Below are 24,822 nucleotides of genomic sequence, written 5' to 3'. Positions count from 1 at the left end.
TCCATACAGCCTGAGGCAAAGGTTGCACTGATTTTTTTTTATGCCTGAAGAATTGAAAACATGAAGAATTGTGTTTTATATGTTGGAAAGTTCTTGATAAACTCTAGTACTTGGACCCGAAGGAAATACTAAGTTAGCAGCTTGTTAATGTGTTCTATCCTTTAATCAACTAGAGTGAGTGGGAAAACGCAAGACAGAATTTAAGGATTTTGTGAGGGGAGAAAAGTTGATTAAATTGCTCGGTAGATATGTTCTTTGTTTAAGAGGCCTAGGACCTTCATGGAAGTATAATCTTTATTAGTGTCACAAGTAGGCATACGTTGACACTGCAATGAAGTTACTGTGAAAGTCCCCTAGTCGCCACACTCCGGCGCCTGTTTGGGTACACGGAGGGAGAATTCAGAATGTCCAATTCACCTAACAAGACCGTCTTCCGGGAATTGTGGGAGGAAACCAGAACACCCGGAGAAAACCCATGCAGACACAGGAAGGAGTTTCAAACTCAACACAGTCAGTCACCCACGGTTGGAATCAAACCCGGTCCCCGGTGCTGTGACAACAGTGCTAACCACTGTGCTGCCATATTTCTGATTTGTTCCAAAAATGAGTGTGTAGTGCAACGGTAAAGGAAATTAGAATGTTTTAGAAATGTGAATTGTTGTCTAACCACATCATTTTGATTTTGATCCTCTTTCTAGGCATTATAATTGCAGTCATATTTCCGTTAAATATCTGGATTGTCCTCCTTGGTTGTTGAGATTGATTTTTATGGAATTGAGAATCTAATACTGTCATCTTTCTTTTTTTTAGAGGAATTTAAAATCTGGTGGTTTTGTTTTAAGAATTTTGAAACTATTGCTGCATTTAGTTGTAGTATTCAGCTTAACAATCCTAACGAATAATACAAGTAAGGTATGTAAATAGTTATTAAAAGTCTTATTTACAAAAACTTTCCAAAATGTGTTACTTGTAGATGAATGTAATTATTTTTGCTAATATGAAATAATATGCATTTTCCTCTAGTTTATTTTTATCTATAAAGGCTCATGAATAAGAGTGTCCAGCCTCATCAATCATTTGCATAGAATATACAACATAAGCTAGTTATGTGGGCATTTATACTCCTTTGAACCTATATTAATTACATTTTTTCAGAAGAAATAATAGTAGGTATCACATTCACAAAAATCAAAACTGTTTATTGGAATTTAGTTACAGTGACTATCTTGCCAGTAGGTTAAATTGTGGTAAATTAATTTCTAACAATCAGTAAGCAACATATAACTTTAGCCAACACCAATTTTGGTTGAGTTTTTTTATTATACTTTCCCCATTAAATTTTCAGGGCTTCTCACATATAATATTTATTAATAGTCCAAGATTTTGGATAGTAACTCATAAAAGAGTAACTCTTGACAGAAGCAGTACTGAATGGAAACAATTTAAAGCAGGCTGTCATGATCTCATCAATGTGTTCCTTTTTATTGCAGAAAATCCTAGGGCTAGAATCCGATGAACATATTTTTAAATTCCTTAAAGCAAAGTTTGGATTTGGGGCAACAAGGTAAAAGTTTGATTTTTATATACGACACGAATATCACTCCATTGTGTTACATTTCACTAGCTGTGCAGAATACTGTCTGAGAAAGACTCGAGTTGTGATGGTCTGTTCTCCATACCCAACATTAAAACCTAAGGCAAATATCTGTTTATAGGGCTAATGCAGAATAGTTTATACAGCAGATTTGTTATAGCAAGTTAAAGTCAAAGAATCTTGTGGCACAGAAGGGAGTCATTTGGCCTATCATGACAGTGCTGGCTCTTTCAAAGAGCCGTACAATTTGGCTCCACACCCCAGCTTTATTCCCAAAACTCTCCAAATTAGTCCTCTTCACGTTCATTTCCAATTATCTTTTAAAAGTTCTATCACTATGGTCAGGAATTTCCACAGCGATTTACAGCAGGCGGCAATAGCGTCAGGGGGGAAAAATACCGCGGAGCCAGGAAAAGGAGATTTATGATGGCGAGATGTCCCACAGTGACCCCAGCTCCCTCCATTGGCTGATGTGGTTCCTGCTGAAAAAAGGTGGGGGGGAACCTGTTTGAATTCTTTATTATATCATAAGCAGGCAGTCCCGCTGTAACCACCCCTGATGCTCGATAATCTGTCCCTGGCATTGTGATGTTAAGCTGGCGGGCTCTTCAACATGTTTTTAAAAATGGGAACCTGCCAGCCTCACTTCCAAAGGGGAGTTCAGAGGTAAGTCATTGAGCTTAGGCAACGGGTCCAACGAGAGCTAATGAGTGCAAGCAGGCACAAATAGGGTGCAAAAAGTGATTGACACGGGTGGTTTAATCTTTACATGTCTACAATTGCCTAACAATACCAGTGCCCAATCGGTGCAACTAAACTCTCTTCACCTTCCCAAACCACCTCTACATCTCGGTGTCTGCCCAGGATCCACAGCAGAGGTGGAGGCAGCCTTCTGTCTGCTTTGCCCTGTTGTCTGTGATGGCTTTAGCAGGTGTCCTCTAGGGCCCTTCAGCCTAGAGTGCCCCGGCATGCTTTTGGGGTGCTGTGGTGTGGCAGCGCCATCCTCCTCTGTGTGGGAAACAAGCTAGAATGGTCAGAAAAGGAAAATAGTCAGATGGGCTGGGCACTACCAGAGCCCCCCAGGTGTAAGGCCCCTGTCTATGGACCAGCCTCTCATCCTCCCTATGGGTGCGCGAGGGCCCCTCCTATCCTAAGGAGGCAGCTGGAGTGGGGTGCAGAAACCCTACCATCCTCCGGTACCGGTACATGTGGATGCCCACAAGTGCCTACATCATGAGGGTCACATCGTCCACCACGGAGCTCATGCCCTGCACTATGGAGGTCATGCACCAAAATCTCCACTGTGACTGCCACCCTCAGTGTTGACTTGGCTTCCTCAAGAGTGCCGGCACAACCTCCTCAGATAGGTGGTGTTGGGACTCCAGTTGGCCTTTCAATCCGATGAGTGATGTGGACATACCTTCTTGATGTTCCCTACTCTGCCTTTGGAGCTCCAGCAACTGCAGAATGATTTGGCCCAGAGGCGCATCACATGACTGAGTTCACAGAGTCTTGGTGTCCAGCAGTCCACCAACTGCCGGATCTCTGGGATGTCACTGCCTTCGCTTGCTATGGATTAGAAGAAGTGAGGTGCTCACCAGTTTGATCCCTGAAGCCTTTCTTCTACTAAAACCACGGAGGTGTGTGACTCTGCGCTGGTGAAGGATGCGGCTGAAAGCTGTGACATGTCTTCCAGGTGCACATCCAATAATTCCTATTGAGTTGCTCTCCGGGCTGCGCTTTACCACCCTGCCTAAGGTGACTCTGGCTGCTTCCTTGCTGTGCCCGCAAGAGAAGGGAGATGGCATGAGAGCTTGGAAACGGCATAAGGATATAAGAGATAGAACTCGTGTGAGTTTTGCGAGGTGGACGATGGTTTGTGGGTCAGCACTTTTATTTTTTGCGCCAACCTCTCCCCTAAGCTAGTAGCGACCCTCTCCCTCCCTGGCAAGCACGACAGTTCTCTCCTCAAACTCCATTAGGGGTTTCAACTTGGCTAGTCGTCTGTCCAACTGTGCTCTTACCCAGCAGTTTTGAGACAGCTTTTCCTGTCAGGGAACAGATGGGGCGAGTGTGTGTGAGTGGTTGACCAGAGACTGCTGAGAACAGTGACTATCCCTGAATGAATGGAGCAGGTCATTCATTCTCTTCCTGCACTGCACTCCAGATATCCTGTGCAGAGAATTGGCGCTTACCAGCACTGTCACTGCCACCCATATTGGATCGGTTACCTTGCTGGTGGGTCTCTGCCCGCTCAAGAGTAAAGCATCAGGGAGTTTCTCCTCCACCATGTCCAGTATCTGGTCAGGTCTTGGTCTGAAAACTTTGGCGCGACCCTCCTTGCAGCCATCTTTACAGCACGGAAAGAGGCCCTTCAGCCCATCGCGTCTGCACCAACCAAGTGGAGCTACCCAGTAATTGAAGCACTCAGCCTGAACACAGGCCAAGCGAATCAGATTCTTTCCGCCGCCAAAGTAGTGTGAAAGCCGAGAAAATATTTTTCCTGTCTTAAGTGGCTAAATGTATGGTGGGCAAAACCGCCACTGCTGTCAGTGGGCAACCGTTTTCCCGTCCTATATTTCGGGTAGTTTGTTCCAAGTCAATCCTCTGAAGAAATTTTGCCTAATTTCTCCAAGTTCTTTTGCCAATTATTTTAAATTTATGACCATGTCATATGTTAATTGCTGAACAAAACAAACCCCGGAGGGAAAACTTAGTTTAATGCGCCATAACTTTATTTTTGTATTCTGAAAACAAGTAGTAAACATACCAACTCCAGCAGTATTACGTCCAGTAACACTTTGGGGATTTTAAAATTAAAAGGTTTATTTACGAAAAGAAAAGAAAACGTAAGCACATAAGATTGCAGTTCCACAATTAAAGTTAGTCTTACAAAACATTCCCCAAAAAGGCTCAGTTTGGTCAGATCCACAAGCAACACCCTCTTACCAGCAATCCCTTGTAGATGTTCAGCTACAACAATTCAGTAACATATTACCCTCAAGGCAAAGCTGCCATTTTAATAAGGCATCCAACCTCACTCTTTCCACTCTGCTGTGGAAATCCAAGACTTCAGGACAAGATCACTTTCTGCAGCTTCAGGACTTTGCTGGCGTGACTGGGTGGCTGATTCAAACTGCACCTTTTCCCAGAGTTGTTTGCAGCAGGTGTTCTTCATGCAACCAACCCCTGTGCTCTCGGCATCTCTACTGACATAACTGTTTTATCTTTCATCTATGATTCCATTGCCCACACCACTTCTTTGAACATAGCTTTTCCAAAGTATAAAAATCATTCATGTTTGCCTATAACCTCAACTTTCAGGTCAAATACAATTTAATAACCTTACATTATTTACTTTTGAAACTTTTGTAAGCTGTAAAAGCCTTTTTCCTTTCCTTTTGAAATTTAGCAGCTGAAAACAACACTCCTGACATAGCTTCCTAATGTAAATTTCTGAACCTAGTCTGTTTACTTACTAACTACTTGACCAGTCTCCTTACACATGCATGCACCGAGCACCTTTGTTCCCTTTCCCTAAACTTTTCGAGCCCTAAGGTGTCCTTTAATCGTTTCTCAGTTTAATTAAATCACTTGCACACACTCCGACATACTGCCTTCTTTATGGAATAACACCATTTTCCCCCAAAATGTAAAAAATTCACATCCATGTTTACATACCGTACCAAATTATTTGCCAGGGAAATAGGTTCTCCCTACTTGCTCTATCTGAACCTGCATAATTTTGAATACATCTATTTGGTCTCACTTTAATCTTTGTTGTTCTAAGGCAGAGTTTTTCAAAGTGCAGGTCAAGATACATGGGTGGGTCACGGGTGGGCATTGGGAGGGTCGCAGAGCAACCGGCTGCGGCGTTCCTGCGGTAGCACCGATCGCGGGTGAAATGTCCAATGGTCGCTACTGGCATTTGAATTGAGAATGAAAGCCACTACTGGCTTTTAAATTGAGAATGAAAGCCACTCCTGACTTTTAAATTGAGAATGAAAGCCACTACTGGCTTTTAAATGGGAACTAAATGAGGCTGTATGCAGTCTCCTGACCATAAGTTGCAGCAGTGAGAAGGTCACGCGTCCTGCACGTGCACTTGCGTGTCGCGTCTTTTTGTCCGACGTCACTTCGTCCAACGACACTTCGTCCACGTCTTTTGGTCCAACGTCTTTTTGTCCGCACGTCTTTTGGTCCAACGTCTTTTTGTCCAATTATCCAATTACAAATTTAGCTGGACTTACCTGGTGATTTTTCTTAACTAGAAATAACTGCAAATTATCTTCGATGTAGTGCAGTAACACAGACAATACTTGTTTAGAGTTCGAATGCTCTTATTTGACTGTTAAGTGCATGAAACTAGAAAGTAACCCTTTCCCACAAAACTTCATAAAATGTAGCCGATTTAATTTATTTTTAAAAATCTGCGAGGGACATGCAGAGCGTTGTCACCTCACACCTGTGAACTTCTGTTAGTTCATTAAGGGAGGCATATGCAGGGTGTACTTGATTTTCCGGCACTGGCGCCTGGCATCATTTGGGGCACTGGCGCCTGGCATATTTTAATGCAAAGGTCTTTGCAAAATGTGAAATGACAGCTTTGCGTTTCGCAGATATTAAACTGATTGTCGGAAGGAACTTGGTTCCCGTAAGTACACTAACACAGCAAAATCTGAATCAATCCGTACATTATCGGAATATACATTATTCAATATAAGATTTTAACCCTCTGCTAGGTAAAGTGCAAACACCCCTCTTGTAGAAAACACATACGAAAGGTGTATCACAAGGAATGGCGTGATTATGACAAATTGCAGCATCGGTTTTCAGTGATGTCCCCACTACTAGTTACAGAGCCGGATCAAATTTAGACTGAGTAAATGTTCTGTTTATATAATCCCTATTTCAATAATCCACGCAGAGATCAACTCTGGCAATATAAGTCAAGTTACAAAAAGTCTTTGACAAAAAAAATCATCCGAGAAAAAAACGTAACAAGTCACAAAAAGTCTTTGACGAAAAAAATCATCGGACAAAATGACGTTGGACCAAAAGACGTGCGGACAAAAAGACGTTGGACCAAAAGACGTGGACGAAGTGTCGTTGGACGAAATGACGTCGGACGAAAAGACATAGCACCGTGCACTTGAGTCCAGCACCCTTACATACATGCTTTTGGCACTGAATCATGGAGGAGAGCTTTTTCCATTTTCTAGCTGTAAGCATGCAAGGCAAGAGGACTGTGAAGATGGATAGCTGTGTTACAGGGAAGAGATGGCCAATAGGCACTGTCCCATCTGAATCTCTTGGAGAGACTGGCTGAAGCCTGCATCTGATATGCACATTGCCCTCTCCTCCTGTGAACCTGATTGGAGTGAGATTGTGAGGGCCAAGCAGGCTCCCCTTTCACATTAAAGGTAAGAGAACGTGGTGTAGATCACGAAGTTCGGCCGGCATAGGCCGCAAAGTTTGGCCTGCGTTGGTCCCGAATGCTGGCCAGTTGGCGAAAGTAGGTACCAGGGGGAAAAGCAGTTTAAAAAACAGGGTTCTAAGGAGAACAATCCCAGCTTCTCCTGTCTCGTTTTGCATAACTGAAATTTGTCATCAACAGTGCCATCCTGGTAAACCTTCTCCCTACTCTCTCCATGGTCTTGATTTCCTTCCTGAAATGTGGTCCACGGAATTATGCACAATACTTGCTGAGGTATAACCAAAAATTTATAAAGATTAAAATATCTTTGTTTTTGTATTCATTATCCTCCTGCATTACAACAATGGCTATACCTCAAAAGTACTTAATGGGCTGTAAAGCACTTTGAAGCATCCAATGGCCGTGAAAAGTGCAGTATGAATGCAAGTCTTTTCTATTTCAATTGCCAAGTATCTCGTATACTTTCTTAGCTGCCTTTTCAAGTTGCCTGCCACTTTCTGAGCTTGAGATATAAAGAAACTTGATCTAATCAGTGAAGTAAGTCTTTGTTTCATTTCTGTGTTCATTCCTTTTAGTTCCTATTAGTTGCTTGCAACAATGTGGGGCAGAATTCTAACTACTAAAGGGGATGGGGTCAGGTGCTGCATGGAAGTTGGGTATGATTAAATTCCCAAAACATGGCAGTGTGTCAAAACCTGATATGATCCCACTCACTTCCAGCTTTTACCAGGGCACAATTATAGATGTGTGGGAAACCACCATACAAATATCAGGTCTATAATTTTAATATGTATAGAGTCAGTGCAGACTTTAAACCAACATTCTGGTTTTAACAACAAACACAAATATTTCCCAAGCTGTGTGGGATTGCCAGGGTCAACAAGCCAAGAGCACAGTGGGAATCCATTGCCCAATTAAACTGACAGATCCAGAGGATGTTAACACCACCGTAAACATTTACTCCCTTCAACACTGGTGACCGGTTACAGTAGTGCGAAGCATCTATAAAATGCACTTCAGCAACTCACCAAGGCTCCTTCAACAGCACCTTCCAAATCTACAACTTAGAGTGACAAGGGAAGCAGATGCATAGGAATTACCACCACCTGAAAATTCCTCTCCAAGTCACACAACAATTGACTTTGAATTATATTGCCAATCAGTCTAAATCCTGAAACTTACTTTAGCGCTGTGAGTGTACCTACATTGCATGGACATCAGCAATCCAAAAGATGCTGCACCAGCATCTTCTCAAGAGATGGACAATAAATGCTGGCTTTACCAATGACCAATCATCCCAAATGCATCCCAACAAAAGAAAAATAAAAAATAAAAGGAATGTTACAAATGTCTGATTCTATAATTCATGTGTTTTAGTTGTAACTTTTTAGTTTTAAGAATTGTTAAACGCAGATAAGTGGAAACACTTGGTTGAGGAACTGATGAATAGACTTGGGATGATTGCAGTTCAAAGGGTAATCTAAATTTTTATTTAATGAGGTTTAGATTGGAAATGAGAACATTTTAACAATGGATGACCCATCTGATTTTTTTGGTAGGGTCAGGTCTGTTATCTCAATAAGGGATTTGAATTATTTGTGGAGTGGCCAAATCAAAGAAGCTGAAAGCACCTTTGTAAACAAGGGAGTTTCTGGTTGGAACCAGAAAATCTGGAGGAGAGGGTTATGAATACCATTAGATATATAAATTCTTTGTGTAAGCTACAGAATCAAAAGATTTTGTTTTGAAGATAAATAAAGTATTTAATTTACATTTCTGTTTGGAACATCCCTAATATGCCGTATTGCCATGGAGATGGGCAGTGGATGTCCCTTTATTTGATTTATCCATGTGTGTGTGTGGATTTTTGCTGATAGGAGTGGGAAGAAGCAGTCCACCTGTGACAGTTTGCAGCTCACCGCATCAAGGGAGCTTAAAGAGATGTATATTAGCCAACATGTACCTTCAGTATAGAAAATACAAAACCCTATCATTTGCAGTGCAGAATGTGGATGGGAGCTCTAGTTCAGTTTGGATACAGAGTTTGTGAAATAGGCTAGAAGATTTGCCTAGCATGAAGCTTGAGGTAGAAATCTGCTTTAACCCTCATTGTGAAAACAAGCAGTCGGCTTGGTGAGTCTGCCAAGAGCTGTGGCTGCCCTAAGCCAGGCCAATCGGCATTAGGAACCACGGTGTTGCTGATTTTTAAATCACTGAGCACAAATGCAGTGAGGCCTAAGTTTGAGCTGAGAGGTCTACACTCGAAGGGATTTGAAGATAAGTTGGAAGAGCATTTGGCTAAAAGCTAATGGAAGGGTCCCCATGAAATCCCATACCTCCGAGGATAGCTGGAGCACTGAGGAGAAATTAAAGTGAATCCCAGAGAGCATACCTGTTAAATTCCAAAAGAGAGAAGTGAATTAATCTTCAAGATCACGTAACCAATAAAAGGGCTCTTTGGAGGAATTAGGAAATAAAAGGGAACTGTGTTTATATGCTAAGTCCTGACAAACTATAGCATTATGTTAGTAGTGCTTGCTTTGTGAATATTTGATGTACAGTAAAGGTTTTGTTTAAAACAGTGGTATCTTGTGGCTTATGTTTTTTCTTTTAAACACTGGGTATTCAAGTTTCTCTTCAAACATTAACGGTTTCTATGGGGATCGTAACATGACCCTAAAGAGGGATAATGTGAGCCTAGTCCAAAAAGGAAGCATTTGTAAGAGCTAGAAGGCTGCAAACAGACTAAGCCCGTGAGGAACATAAGGAAAATAGGAAGGGACGTAAGCAAGGAGTCAGGAGGGCTAAAAGGGGTCATGAAAAGTCATTAGCAAACAGAATTAAGGATAATCCCAAAGCCTTTTACATTTATATAAAGAGCAAGAGGGTAGCCAGGGAAAGGGTTGACCCATTCAAGGACACAGGAGAGAATCTTTGTGTGGAACCAGAGGAAATGGGCGAGGTACTGAATGAGAATTTTGCATCAGTATTCACCAAAGAAAAGGACTTGGTGGATGATGAGTCTTTGGAAGGGTGTGTAGACAGTGTGGATCATATTGAGATCAAAAAGAAGATGGTGTTGGGCATCTTGAAAAGCATTCAGGTAGATAGGTCCCCAGGGCCTGATGGGATCTACCCCAGAATATTGAGGGAGGCAAGGGAGGAAATTTCTGGGGTCTTAACCGAAATCTTTGTATCCTCACTGGCTACAGTCTCAGGACTGGCGAATAACTAATGTTGTTCCTTTGTTTAAGAATGTTAGCAAGGATAATCCAGTGGTTGCGTCAGTGGTAGGGAAATTATTGGAGAGGATTCTCGAAACAGGGTCTACTCCCATTTGGAAGCAAATGTACGTCTTAGCGAGAGGCAAAATGGTTTTGTGAAGGGGAGGTAGTGTCTCACTAACCTGATCGGATTTTTAGAGGAAGTTATGAAGATGATTGATTAAGGTAGGGCAGTGGATGTTGTCTACATGAACTTCAGTAAGACCTTTGACAAGGTCCCTTATGGCAGACTGGTTCAGAAGGTGAAGTAACACAGGATCAGAGGTGATGGATACAGAACTGGTTCTGTCATAGAAGACAGAGGGTAGCAGTGGAAGGATGATTTTCTGAATGGAGGGCTGTGACTAGTGATGTTCTGCAGGGATCATTGCTGGGACATATTCTGTGGTATGTCAATGATTTGGAGGAAAATGTAGCTGGTCTGTTTGTAAGTTTGCGGACGACACAAAGGTTGGTTGAATTGCAGATAGTGGTGAGGACTGTCAGGATACAGCAGGCTATAGATTGGTTGGAGACTTGAGCGGAGAGATGACAAATGGAGTTTCATGTGGACAAATGTGAGGTAATGCATTTTGGAAGATCTAATACAGGTGGGAAATATACAGTAAATGGCAGAACGCCCCAGAATATTGACAGGCAGAGGGATCTGGGTGTACAGGTCCACTGAAAATGGCAACACAGGTGGAGAAGGTAGTCTAGAAGGGTAGGGTATTCATCGGCCAGGGTATTGAGTATAAAAATTGGCATGTCATGCTACAGCTATATAGAACCTTAGTTAGGCCACACTTGGAATATAGTGTTCAATTCTTTGCCACACTACCAGAAGGGCTTGGAGGCTTTGGAGAGGATACAGAAGAGGTTTACAGGATGTTGCCTGGTATGGAGGGCATTAGCTATGAGGAGAGGTTGGACAAACTCGGTTTGTTCTCACTGGAACGGAAGAGGTTGAGGGGCGACCTGATAGTCTACAAAATTATGAGGGGCATGGACAGAGTGGATAGTCAGAAGCTTTTTCCCAGGGTGGAAGAATTAATTCCTAGGGGTCATAGGTTTGAGGTGCGATGGAAAGTTTGGAGGAGATGTGCAAGGATCTTTTTCTGCACAGAGGGTAGTGGTGCCAGGAACTCGTTGCCGGAGGAGGTGGTGGAAGCAGGTACAATAGTGACGTTTAAGGGGAGCCTTGACAAATAAATGGATAGGATGGGAATAGAGCTGTGATTTTTCAAAGTGGGGGTCGCAACCCACGGATGGATCGCTGGATGGTGTAGAATGGGTTGGCAAAAGGTCACCAAAATAATCCCCAAATATCACCTGACCATGTTTACCGTTTTCTCTCTAGGTAAATTCTCACTGCATTAAAGTGTAGTTGGGCAGTTTGGAGTCAGAGACCTGTAAAATTCTCTTTGGGTGGCATATTCTGCTACTGTATTCACCATCAGGATTTGTATTATTTCTTGAGTTCAGTGTGTCACTAACAAACCCCGTGCGTCTTTTATCATTCTCTCAGTTAAGCTGGACGTACATCCTCCTCCAGCCCTACAAGCCCCTATGTCCAATCCTTCCACTTGCGAATTGTCTCTCCACACCGGGGATCTTGTCCTTCAAGGACGTTTCTTTTTTTCCATGACGTCCCACACCGGTATCCAGTTCCTCTTCCCAGGTACTCGTCCCCAAGCATCTGTCTCTGCCGTGTGGCTACATGGACTCTCATCAGCTGAATTGGTTCCTCTACAGCATGAACTTTTGCATCTACCTTTATCGGAGCTTGAATTGTTCACCAAAGGTGGCCGGTAAAATGTTGCAGGTCTATGGAATGGAATGTGTCTGCACGTTTTGCATATTGGTCAGCTGAGCTGTGCCCAGCATTGTTTTTTTAGCATGCTTTCAATCTGTTACATAATTACCTGGGAAACAGTACTGGCAGGCGTCCAGTGATATCTCTCGTCTCTCTCTCGATGCTGTCCCTGTCCCCAGTTTCATTTCATCCTTCGCATCATTCGACATCTTAACAAGAAAAACAACATCTCATCTTCCGGTTAGGAACACTACAGCCTTCTGGCCTCTACATCGAATTCAACAACTTCAGATGAATAGCTCTACCCGTTTGTTTTTTCCCATTTCATTTTAACTGTCTTTTACCATTTCTTTATTTCTTGCCTTTCTTAATATATATTAAACCCCCCCCTCCCCCCAATCGTATCCACCTTTCCTTACCCTTTCTCCTCTTTGCTTCCCCCTTCCCCTCCCTCCACATCTACAGTTCACCCTCTGATAGTTTCTCTGCTGTTTGGCCATTCATATCTTTTGCTCTCTCTGGGGACTGCCATTAGCACTCTTTCCCCTTGGTTTCTGTGGTCATTAGCACCCGGTTTCCCTGGGTTTCTATGGCTATGACTCCTCTTTCATTCTCACTCCACAGTATAACTATTTCCCACTTTCTCTGTCTGTTAGCTTTGACAAAGAGTCATCGGACTCGAAACATTAGCTCTTTTCTCTCCCTACAGATGCTGCCAGACCTGCTGAGATTTTCCAGGATTTTCTCTTTCAGTCCAGTGATATTCTGTCTGACCGTGTTTTTCGTTCAACAGTTAGGGCTCCCGTTTCTGAAGTTGAAGTTTTGAGTTTAATTTCCTATCCGAGGTCATGTTAAGTTTTGAATGTGTGAACATGATGTTGTTAAAACTCTGCAATATTCAGCCTATTAATCTTTCCAGTGCTTGCAAGCAATTTTCCAAATGCTAACAATGGGTGTGAAGAAATAAAATAATCAAATAATCCTGAATTCCCTTTAACAAGAGGCGGAATTCTTCTCTCCCCCCCCCCACACACACACACACACACCGGGTAGGGCGAATCGCCGGGTCCTGCCACGCCACCCCGGCACCCACACACAATTCTCTCACGCCCCCCCCCCCCCCCCCCCCCCCCCGAAAGTGCGAGATTCAGAGCTGGCCGCTGGGAGAATCGCCGTTCGCCATTTGTAATGGGCGAGCAGTGATTCTCCGGCCCGGATGGGCTGAGCGGCCTGCCCAACATGACAGGTTCCCGCCGACGCCACCTGGCAGCCTGTGAGAGGGGGGGCAGGGGGGTTCTTGCACCGAGGGGGGGGGGCCTCAAAAGGGGTCTGGCCCGCGATCGGTGCCCACCGATCGGCGGGCCGACCTCTCTGAAGGAGGACCTCCTTTCCTCCGCCGCCCCGCAAGATCCATCCGACATCTTCTTGCGGGGCGGCCGCAGGGAGGACGGCAACCATGCGTGTGCGGGTTGGCGCCGGACAACCTGTGCATGCGCGGGTGACGTCATTTACGCAGCGCCAGCCGTATCATTTACGCAGCGCCACTTTTACGCGGTGCCAAAGCCCGGCGTGCGTAAATGACGCGGCGAAGCTCCTAGCCCCCCGGGGGCGGGAGAATAGGGGGCTGGGAGCGGCCTCCGACGCCGCAGTGAAACTCTCCGGTTTTCACTCCGGCGTTGGGACTTAGTCTCCCGATGGGAGAATTGCGCCCAATGTGTCAGGGTGGAGCTGTCCTTTAAGGTGAAACAGCAGCTCAATTTATAAATTTACATTCAATAATACAGAAGTGCCAACAATGAGTGTGACTTTTTAAAGTAATTATGGAGAATCTTTTGTGAAAGTGGCGTGGGTTGCGATAGTCAGCCATTCTGTAAATTTGGTCGCTTGAAAAAAATTTTGATAAACACTGGAATAGAGGGTTATGGACTGCGGAAGTGTAGAAGGTTTTAGGTTAGACGGGCAGCATGGTCGGCACAGGCTTGGAGGGCCTGTTCCTGTGCTGAACTTTTCTTTGTTGCGTGTGAGCATTAGCTGCTCAGATGAAAATACCTCGAGGGAGAGAAATGAATGGAGCTGCATGACACATTAGTCTGTGGAGTGCTGTGCAGAAGAGTGCTGGGGAAGTCAGAGTATGGGTGATGGCACTTGAAGGAGGGATGCTACTTACTTTTCCTGTCGTCATGAAATCATTGAACCTCTTGCAACACTGACAATGGGCTCTAGGGACTTCTGTTGCCCACTGCTTCTGTTAGGTCCAGAAATGCCTGCTTGTTCTCAGAGACTGCCCTCTCTTCCTCCCGCCAGCAAACCTCTCTGCACTCCCTCACAACCTGCAACATTACCTCAGAGAAGTACCAGAGAGCATGAGACAGCTTTCTCGTGACTCCCTTCCACTCTTGACCTTCCAGAAGACTGAAGAACTCTTGCAGGATGCAACCAAAGAGAAAATGTTGGAAAATCTCAGCAGGTCTGGCAACATCTGTAGGGAGAGAAAAGAGCTAACGTTTCGAGTCCAGATGACCCTTTGTCAAAGGGACTCGAAAAGTTCAGCCCTTTTCTCTCCCTACAGATGCTGCCAGACCTGCTGAGATTTTCCAGCATTTTTGGTTTCAGTATCCAGCATCCGCTTTTATCTTGTAGGATGCACCCTTTGATTCCCACCAGGGTTCCTTTAAGTTGAAATGGTTTCATGGTTAGATGCGATGTTTCTTTATTTCCATGCTCTGTGATTGGCCGAGAAACCTAGGATGTTGATGCCATGGCTGAGTTGATAGCTACGACAAAGCCCTCTTCATTGAGAAATAGGTTCCTGCCCCGCTGTGGGTCAGCTTCATTAAATATCTCCATGTTCTTTGTTGTTGTAATGATCCTATATGTGACAACAGTTCATTTAATTTCCTTTCTGTGTTCTTGTGATGATCTTAACTTTCCCTTGTTCCCAATTTGCCAGTCCATTTCAAAGTGCTGTACAATCACTGAAATCAGTTCATTTTCTGAAAGTCATTGTACACACCTATCCTTAGGAAGAAATAAATGTTTCAAAACCCATGATCACTCTGATTGTATGAATAAATAATAAACTACCTATCTATTTAAATGGGGGTCTGGAGAAACATGTACAAGTAACCACAAGTACAAAACATGGCCTTTTGAAGATCAAAATGACTAAGATGAAAGTTTATCATTTTGTTGAAAAGGAACATATTCCCCTTTCCTTTTATTTGTTTATAGTAATGAAAGGGAAACTTGGATGTGATAACCAGAAATTTAACTGCACTCTGCACAATACACAATGTATTTATCATAATTGGCTTCTCAAAGGTTTGTATTCCTTTTCTGTAAAAACAGTCTGCTTTTTTACACTCCATTTAAATAATCCTGTTTGCCTTTATTAAATAAGTTATGATGTTGAAATGAAAGTAAAAAAACAGTATAGGCATTGTTTGCAGAGAGAAATTCATAAAATCCTAATGTGCTTTGAAGGCCGGGTTTGATCATAGAATATACAGTGCAGAAGGAGGCCTTTTGGCCGATCGAGTCTGCACCCTGGAAAGAGCACCCTATTTTAAGGCCATAACTCCACCCTATCCCCATAACCCAGTAACCCCACCTAATCTTTTTGGACATTAAGGGCAATTTAGCATGGCCAATCCACGTAATCTGCACATCTTTGGACTGTGGGGGGAAACTGGAGCACCCGGAGGAAACCCACGCAGACACTGGGAGAATGTGCAGACTCCGCACAGACAGTGGCCCAAGCCAGGAATCGAACTTGGGACCCTGGAGCTGTGAGGCAACTGTGCTAACAGTGGATGGATAAGACTAGCCTTAGTGAATGCCGGATTGAGTTCATTCGTCAACAGCTGATGTGTGCAAATATATTTAGTAGAAACATTTTCTTTGTCTTTTTCCTCTTTAGGGATTTTGATGCTAAGTTGTACCTGTGTGAAGAAGCTTTTGGTCTACTGCCTTATGATACTTTCCAAAGACTTTTGCACACACTGATTTTACCTTCATATCTTTTAACTCTGGTTATCATGGTGATCATTGCTATAACTGTTGCTGTTCAGAATCTCAGGTAAGTGTAGTTACCAAATAGTATTGGTACTTTGTTGCTGACGCATTGTGCTGTAGGGATGATTACTTTTGAATTCAATGAGCAATAGTGCTCTGCATTGTTTAAAATTGACCAAAAGTTGATAGATTTAATTTGTTTTCCATTTTTGAGCAGCTGTAATATCGTAGACCAAATTACAGAACGATGATTTGCAAAACAAATTATCTCCCAAGTGTTTTGACCATTAAAGTAATCAATCATTAAAGTTTTTTTTAAATTGCTGTTTTGGGTGGCCTCATGAATGTCAAGAGTATTTTCACGAAGTGAGCATGCAATGGAGTGACATGGGAACAGAGAGAACATAAAGACTTCTAAAATAGAAATTTAGTGAGAGTGGTAAATAGACAGAATGTAGAATGTGCTAAGTAGACTAGTTGATGTTTTCCACAAATAATAAAAAACCTTAAAATAGATCAAGCCAATTAAACCCAAATTGAAAGATCTCAGCAACACAAAGTCTCGCTGTGCGCATCAACTTTCTCAACAACTTCAAAGAAATCAAACATCACTCGTACCTGCTGGTCACAGATCTACAAGCCACGCTTAAAGATGCTGTAATAAAAATAGAAAATGCTGATTATGCCCAACATGTCTGGTCGCATCCGTGGACAGAGAAACAGAATTACCTTTTTAGCTCTGTGAACCTTTCATCAGAACTGGAAGAAGTTAGAAAGGTTTTGAACAAGAAAAGGGGAGAGGGTGGATGAAGAGCAAAAGGGAAATTCTGTGGCAAAGTGGAGGGCACAAGAGATTAAATGACATGATTTCATAGCCAAAGGGAGTGGTAATGGAATACATAAAGGAACAAAAATGAATGACAGGATAACTGCCATCTGAACTAACATTAGCTATGAGGAGCGGTTGAATAAACTCGGTTTGCATTAGCTATGAGGAGCGGTTGAATAAACTCGGTTTGCATTAGCTATGAGGAGGGGTTGAATAAACTCGGTTTGTTCTCACTGGAACGATGGAGGTTGAGGGGCGACCTGATAGAGGTCTACAAAATTATGAGGGGCATAGACAGAGTGGATAGTCAGAGGTTTTTCCCCAGGGTAGAGGCGTCAATTACTAGGGGGCATAGGTTTATGGTGCGAGGGGCAAGGTTTAGAGGAGATGTACGAGGCAATTTTTTTTACACAGAGGGTAGTGGGTGCCTGGAACCCGCTGCCGGAGGAGGGGGTGGAAGCAGGGACGATAGTGACATTTAAGGGGCATCTTGACAAATACATGAATAGGATGGGAATAGAGGGATACAGACCCAGGAAGTGGAGAAGATTTTAGTTTAGACGGGCAGCATGGTCGGCACGGGCTTGGAGGGCCAAAGGGCCTGTTCCTGTGCTATACTTTTCTTTGTTCTTTGAACGCCAAGCGAAGGTAATTAGCAAATCGAGAGAAAAAACAAACCGGTAAAGAAACACAAAGCAAGATGATTGGGAGACAAGTTATAATCTAAAATTGTTGAACTCATTGAGTCTGGAAGCCTTAGAATGCTAAGTCAAAAGATGAGATGCTGTTCCTCGAGCTTACATTGAGCTTCATTGGAACACTGTAGCAGGCCATGAACAGAAAGGTCAAGATGGAGAATTAAACTGGGAGGCTCGGGGGTCATGCTTACACAGGTGTTCCAAAATGCAGTCAGCCAGTTTGTGTTTGATCTCTCCATTGTAAAGGAGATAAGATCCTGAGCATGAGGTGTGCTAAGTTGAAAGAAGTACGAATAAAATACTGTTTCACTTGGAAGGAGTGTTGTGGCCTTGGACAGTAAGAAGGAAGTAGGTAAACCGCAGGGGTTGAATCTCCTGCACTAGCATGAAAAGATGTTGTGGGAAGGGAAGTGGTATGTTCGGGCAACTGAAGAGTGGATCAGGATATGGAGGAAATGGTCCCTTCGGAATGCTGAAAGGAGAGGGGAGCTGCTGAAGATGTGTTTGGTCATGATATCAAGCTGGAGGTTGCAGAATTGCAGAATAATCCATTGAAAATAGAGGCTGGTGAAGTGGAAGGTGAGGCCAAGTGAAAAATTATTCTGCTTCTGGGAACGAGGGGAAGGGTTGAAAGCACAAATGTGTGAAATGGTACTGATATCGTAATCAATGTACTGGAAAAAGACATGAAAGAAGTGAGTAGAACTGGAATAATTAATGTTCCACGTCCCACAAAAGGGCACGCATAGCCAGGACCTATTTGGAAAACCAGAGCAACTTTTCATTTGGAGAAAGTTGCAGGACAAGCTACCTAATGAAAGAATAAGTGCAGCCATGTGGAGGATGGTGGTAGTGAATGGGGACTGGTTTTGGCTTATTCAAATAAGAAACAGCAAGTTTAGGCAGGGGATGGCAGTGTGGCAGAATTGGACGCCCATGGTGAAAAGGAGATTGTGAGGAGCAGGAAGTTGAAACTGTTAAAATGACCGAGGACATCAGAATAGTCACAGATACAGGTGGGAAAAGATTGGATAACAGGAGAAATAAAAGTTGAGATAGGAAGAAATCAGTTCAGTGTGACAGGAACAGCTGAAATAATGTCCCGTTTGTGGATATTGGGAGGGAGATACAAACAGACAGTTTGGTGTTGGGGGACCATGAAGTTGGAGGAAGTAGAACGATTTCCAGATGCAATCAGTGACAATCCTTGATACATTGGTTTCATGGTTGACATTGGAATCATTGTCCAGGGGAAGGTAGGAGGATGTGTCAGAGTTGACATTCGGCTCTGTAAGGTAGAGATCAGTACACCAGACAACAGCAGCACCACCCTTGTTAGCAGGCTTGATAATGATGTTAGGGTTGGAGCTGAGAAATATAAATTCAGAAAGTTTGAATGAGGGGAGCAGAGTAATCCAAGCGCTGATGTCACGCTAGTAGTTCTCAATGAAAAGATCTAGGGAGGGTAAAAGGGCAGAAGGAGCAGTCCAGGAGGGGGAAAAATACTAGAGCCAGGTAAAAAGATCCGCTGAGTAGGTGGAAGACTCCTCGGAAAGATGTTGGTGCAGAGTCAAAGGCAACAAAAGAAGAGCTCAGCCTTGTGCCAACTTTAACTCATTGAGGTGGCAGCATAAGGGGATGACGCTGAAGCTTTTGCGAACGACAGATCATTAGAGGTGGCACGGTAGCACAGTGGTTAGTACTGTTGCTTCACAGCTCCTGGGTCCCAGGTTCGATTCTCAGCTTGTGTGGAGTTTGCACTTTCTCCCTGTGTCTGCGAGGGTTCCTCCGGGTGCCTCCCACAGAAATGTACAGTTAGGTGGATTGGCCATGCTAAATTCCCCTGAGGGTCCAAAAAGGTTAGGTGGGGTTACAGGGATAGGGTGGAGGTGTGGGCTTATGTGGGGTGCTCTTTCCAAAGGCTGGTGGAGGCCCGATGGGCCGAATGGCCTCCTTCTGCACTATAAATTTGATTCAGGGTCAGAGGGTAACATTAAGACATGACAAGAGATGAAATATGAGGAAGAGTTGACTCCAAGAGGGAAATAAATGGGAAGATGGATGCAGTGCACGAGTTTCTGAAGCTTGTAATCCTTCATAACTGAAAGGAAGATAAGTTTCTCAATCAAGGACCAGGTGAGGCAAAAAATGATACAAAACAATGGACCAGGATAGTTTTGAGAAAGTGAGGTGGTGCTGCTTAAGAGAAAGATCAAGATTGTGCATGCGATGATGCATGGCACTGTGCAGATATCAGGATGGAGCACGAAAAACAATTTGATGAATGCTGAATGGCCAGGAGATATTTGTGATTGGGGGTGGATCAAAAACATGAAAGTGTCATGAATGGTGAACTGTGCAATGCAATTATGTCTTAAAATGCCTCTTTACTTTCAAATGCCCCTTTGATTTAACCTAAAGTAAAACAGAGTTCTGAAAAGGGGTCTGGTGAATTCCTGGTAAATACCTCAGTTCGGAGAAATGTGCCTATATGTATAAACATACGAATTAGGAGCAGGTGTAGGCTATTGAGCCCCTCGTGCCTGTTCCACCATTCAGTAAGATCATGGCTAATCTGATTGTGGCCTCAACTCCTGCAACTTCATTCTTCCTCATTGACTCCCTTGTTCATGAGAGACTACAAAGCTTTGGTAAATGTTTAAATAAACATACATTTTAGAATGTATATACCTGTATTGGGCATGTGCTTAAAACTATGACTTCATAGCCACTTCTGTAGCTACAAAACAGCTTAATTAAACAACATTGGTTTAGTACAAACCATGAATACAAGATTAAGTGTAAGAAATTTGGAACAGAGAACAAGAGAAATTTCTTCTCACAAAGAGCTGTGAGGCTGTGGATATCACTTCCAGGGTTGAGGCAAAAGCTATGACAACCTTCAAGATTAAATTGGGTAAATGGATTGGGAAAATTGGCTGAATGGGCATGGAACAGGGAAGGTAACTTCAAGGAAATAAACAATGTTAACGTACGGTGAGAGTAATTTATAACTGACAGCCACCCAGCAGCTTCTCCAGGGTGATATCCAAGACAGAGGCTTCATGAAGGAGCAGGGTGTCGATGGCCTTTCTGCCATCTTTCATTGTCCACCTCTCCCGCCTGGCATCTCTTAGTTGTCTCTTTCTTGCAATATTGTCAATTTAAGTTGTACACCTCCTACCTGAGCATGTTGGCCACCTGTAAACCACCCGGATGACAGGTCCTCCATCACGTAGGCAACATCCTGCCCCAGAGCCCACAGCTAGTGACCGTTCCAATATATTGCAAACTTGCCAGATTTATTTGTCCAGTGTCCAGGATAAAGAATGGATAACACTAGCCTTAGTGAATGCATCAGATTTAAATTGGCTATGGGAGAATTGGAGAGATATTTGAGAGTTTTTTGGAGGATGCTGTAAGATGAATGCATAATCTTTTCAATCCTATACTTTCCTAAATTCCTACATTTTTCTATATGATTTGCTTCTGAAGCATTTCTGAAGCATTTTAGTCATACAGTATTTATCTCGTACGTTGTGTTCTTCTCTCCTTGTGTGTCATGATAATATGCTTTCTGAAACTTGCAAAAAAACATGCAAACATTTTTGTATTTTTTCTAAAGGTATTAAGGTCAGATGTTAATGACATTTACTGACATTCTTGGTGTAACAAGTTAAGTTGGTGAGGGGGTGCCTCATTGGAAGTGGTTTGTTTGGATTTTCAGAAGGCTTTCGACGAAGTCCCATTTAAGAGATTAACATGTAAAATTAAAGCATGTGGGATTGGGGGTAGTGAGTTAAGATGGATAGAAAACTGGTTGGCAGACTGGAAACAAAGAGTAGGAATAAACGGGTCTTTTTCCAAACGGCAGGCAGTGACTAGTGGGGTATCGCAGGGATCGATGCTAGGACCCCAGCTATTAACAATATATATTAATAATTTAGATGAGGGAACTAAATGTAATATCTCCAAATTTGCAGATGAGACAAAGCTGGGTGGCAGGGTAAGTTGTGAGGAGGATGCAGAGATGCTTCAGTGTGATTTGGACAAATTGAGTGAGTGGCAGCTGCAGTATAACGTGGGTAAATAATAATAATAATTTATTATTATTGTAAATAATAATAATTGCTTATTGTCACTAGTAGTTACTGTGAAAAGCCCCTCGTCGCCACATTCCGGCACCTGTTCGGGGAGGCCGGTACGGGAATTGAACCCGCGCTGCCGGCCTTGTTCTGCATTACAAGCCAGCTGTTTAACCCACTGTGCTAAACCAGCCTGTAAATGTGAGGTTATCCATTTTGATAGCAAAAACAGGAAGGCAGATTATTATCTGAATTGCTAAAGATTGAGAGAGGGGAATATGCAACGAGACCTGGGTGTCCTTGCACATCAGTCGCTGAAAATAAGCATGCAAGTGCGGCAGGCGGTAAAGAAGGCAAATGGCATGTTAGCCTTCATAGTAGGTCGATTTGAGTGTAGGAGCAGGGTTGTCTTGCTGCAATTATACAGGGCCTTGGTGAGACCACACCTTAAATATTGTACCATAGAACCCCGACAGTGCGGAAGAAGACCATTCGGCCCATCAAGTCTGCAGCCACCCTACCTAGGCCCACTTCCCTGCCCTATCACAGATTTCCTATAGTGCAGAAGGAGGCCATTCGGCCCATCGAATTGCACTGACCCTCTGTTTAAGCACCCTACCTAGGTCCACTCCCCCATCCTACACCGTAACCTTGGACACTAAGGGGCAATTTTAGCATAGCCAATCCACCTAATCTGCACACCTTTGGACTGTGGGAAGAAAGAGGAGCACCCGGAGGAAACCCACGCAGACACACGGAGAACGTACAAACTTCACAAAGTCACCCAAGGCCAGAATTGAACCCGGGTCCCTGGCGCTGTAAGGCAGCAGTACTAACCATTGTGCCACCATGAAAGGCTCCAACAAGCTTGGATACATCCACCTTCTCCTGATTATCAATGGCCTCACCATCAAATCTCTCACAATCTACAGTAAATTCTCCACTATCAACATTTTGAGATCACCATTGACCAGGGTTTAACTGGACCAGCCCTATAAATATTGTGGCTACCACAGTAGGAGAGAAGCTGGGTACTGCAGTGACTAATTCAACTCTGACCCCTCAAAGCCCCTCCAACATTTACAAGGCTCAAGTCAACAGTGATGAAATACTCAACACTTTCCTGAATTGGCGAAGGTGTAACAATACTAAAGAAACTCAACAGTGCTCAGAATAGATCAATTTGTTTAATTGACACCACCGATACAGGTTAACTATTAACCTCATTCACCACCAGTGGTGCACATTAGCTGCGGTATGTACCATCTTAGGATATACAACAAAATACTATGACATCAACTCCCTGCCCTGCAAACTCTACCATAAAAGGATAATCAGAAATATCTTCCAAGTTATTTGCCAATCTAAATTGGACATGTTTTTCAATTCTTTCATCTTTTCTGGGTCAAGCTCTGGGCATCTCCTACCTGAGCTCACTATTAGAATATCAGCAATGCAATAGCTGCAGGGGTTCAAAGAGAAGTGCCACTACTATCTTTGGAGGTCATCTAGGAATGGCCAATAGATACGGGTTTATTCCAGAGATACACACATCCCCTGAACAATAAAAAAAATTCAGCATGTCACAAAGCAGTTAACCCCATCTAACTTCCACACTAAGTGGCAATTTAGCATGGCCAATCCACCTAACCTGCACTTAAACAAAAATTACAGCACAGGAACAGGCCCTTCGGCCCTCCCAGACTGTGCCGATCCAGATCCTTTATCTAAAACTGTCGCCTATTTTCCAAGGATCTACTTCCCTCTGTTCCCCGCCCGTTCATATATCTGTCTAGAGGCATCTTAAAGGATGCTATCGTGCCCGCCTATACCACCTCCGCTGGCAAAGCGTTCCAGGCACCCACCACCCTCTGCGTAAAAGATTTTCCACGCACATGTCCCTTAAACTTTCCCCCTCTCACCTTGAAATCGTGACCCCTTGTAATTGACATCCCCACTCTTGGAAAAAGCTTGTTGCTATCCACACTTCTTTGGACTGTGGGAGGAAACCGGAGCACCCAGAGGAAACACATGCAGAAACGGGGGAGAAAGTGCAAACTTCACGCAGATGGCAATCCAAGCCCTGAATTGAACCCGGGTCCCTGGAGCTGTGAGGCAGCAGTGCTAACCACTGTTCCATCATGCCTGCACTTGTCTGCAGTTTGTCTCCTTATCTGAGGAAGGATGGTCTTGTTACAGAGGGAGAGCAGCGAAGGTTTACCAAACTAATTTCTGGGATGGCAGGACTTAAATATGAGGCGAGATTGAGTCGGTTAGTATTATATTCACTGGAGTTTAGAAGAATGAGGGGCAATCTCCTAGAAACGTATAAAATTCTAACAGGACTAGAATAGGGATGTTCCCGATGGTGAGGTATCCAGAACCAGGGGTAAGTCTTAAGGATAAGACTTAACGTGGTAAAGCATTTAGGATTGTGGTGAGAAGTTTCTTCACCCAGAGAGTGGTGAGCCTGTGGAATTCTCTACTATAGAAAGCAGTTGAGGCCAAAACCTTGTGACCTTGTACATTTTCAAAAAGGAGTTAGATATTGCTCTTAGTGCTAAAGGGATCAAAGGATATGGGGGGATAGCGGGACAGTTTACTGAGTTGGATGATCAGCCATGATCAATGAATGGTGGAGCAGGCTCGAAGAGCCAACTGGCCGCCTCCTATTCTAATTTTCTATGTTTCTATATAAATAGGGATAATTACATTTTTTGAGCTGGTATTGTAAATACAATGCTTATGTATCGAAAAACAGCTTTCTTCCTAGTTATAACTGTCATTTTCTCCCCAGATGCAGCAGCTATTCATCTCAATGCCAGACCACTTCCATTAAAGAAGAGGGCATGATTATGCTGAGACCAGACATGGCTTACAATCTAATACACACTGTGTTATTTGGTCTGCTGGCTTTAAGCACAATGAGGTATTATAATCAATGGCATTGGCCCAGATGCCTTATTGACATTATTTATTGTTTCTGAAGGTTAACAGAGTTATGACCAGAAAACATAAGTACAGCTAGATGTATTAATAATTTAGTTGCACAAGAAACCTATTTTTCAAATTAATTTGTAATATCC

At 43.4% G+C, this 24,822-nt stretch overlaps 1 protein-coding gene across 8 annotated transcripts in view; it reads left to right on the top strand.

Moving 5' to 3' along the window:
* dpy19l3 (dpy-19 like C-mannosyltransferase 3) overlaps positions 1-24,822 on the top strand; it is a 117,944-nt gene that overhangs the window by 58,053 nt on the left and 35,069 nt on the right. For all 8 annotated transcript variants that reach the window (XM_038806570.1, XM_038806565.1, XM_038806566.1 and 5 more), the window contains exons 10-13: positions 811-912; positions 1,491-1,564; positions 16,030-16,188; positions 24,534-24,665. In XM_038806570.1, the coding sequence (XP_038662498.1) occupies positions 811-912; positions 1,491-1,564; positions 16,030-16,188; positions 24,534-24,665 (467 nt within the window). The remainder of the gene's footprint in view (positions 1-810; positions 913-1,490; positions 1,565-16,029; positions 16,189-24,533; positions 24,666-24,822) is intronic.

This window comes from Scyliorhinus canicula, chromosome 9 (genome assembly GCF_902713615.1).
Source record: "Scyliorhinus canicula chromosome 9, sScyCan1.1, whole genome shotgun sequence".
Classification (NCBI taxonomy): domain Eukaryota; kingdom Metazoa; phylum Chordata; class Chondrichthyes; order Carcharhiniformes; family Scyliorhinidae; genus Scyliorhinus; species Scyliorhinus canicula.
Note: the sequence above shows the minus strand (reverse complement) of the source record. Positions and strands in the feature narration are given on the sequence as shown.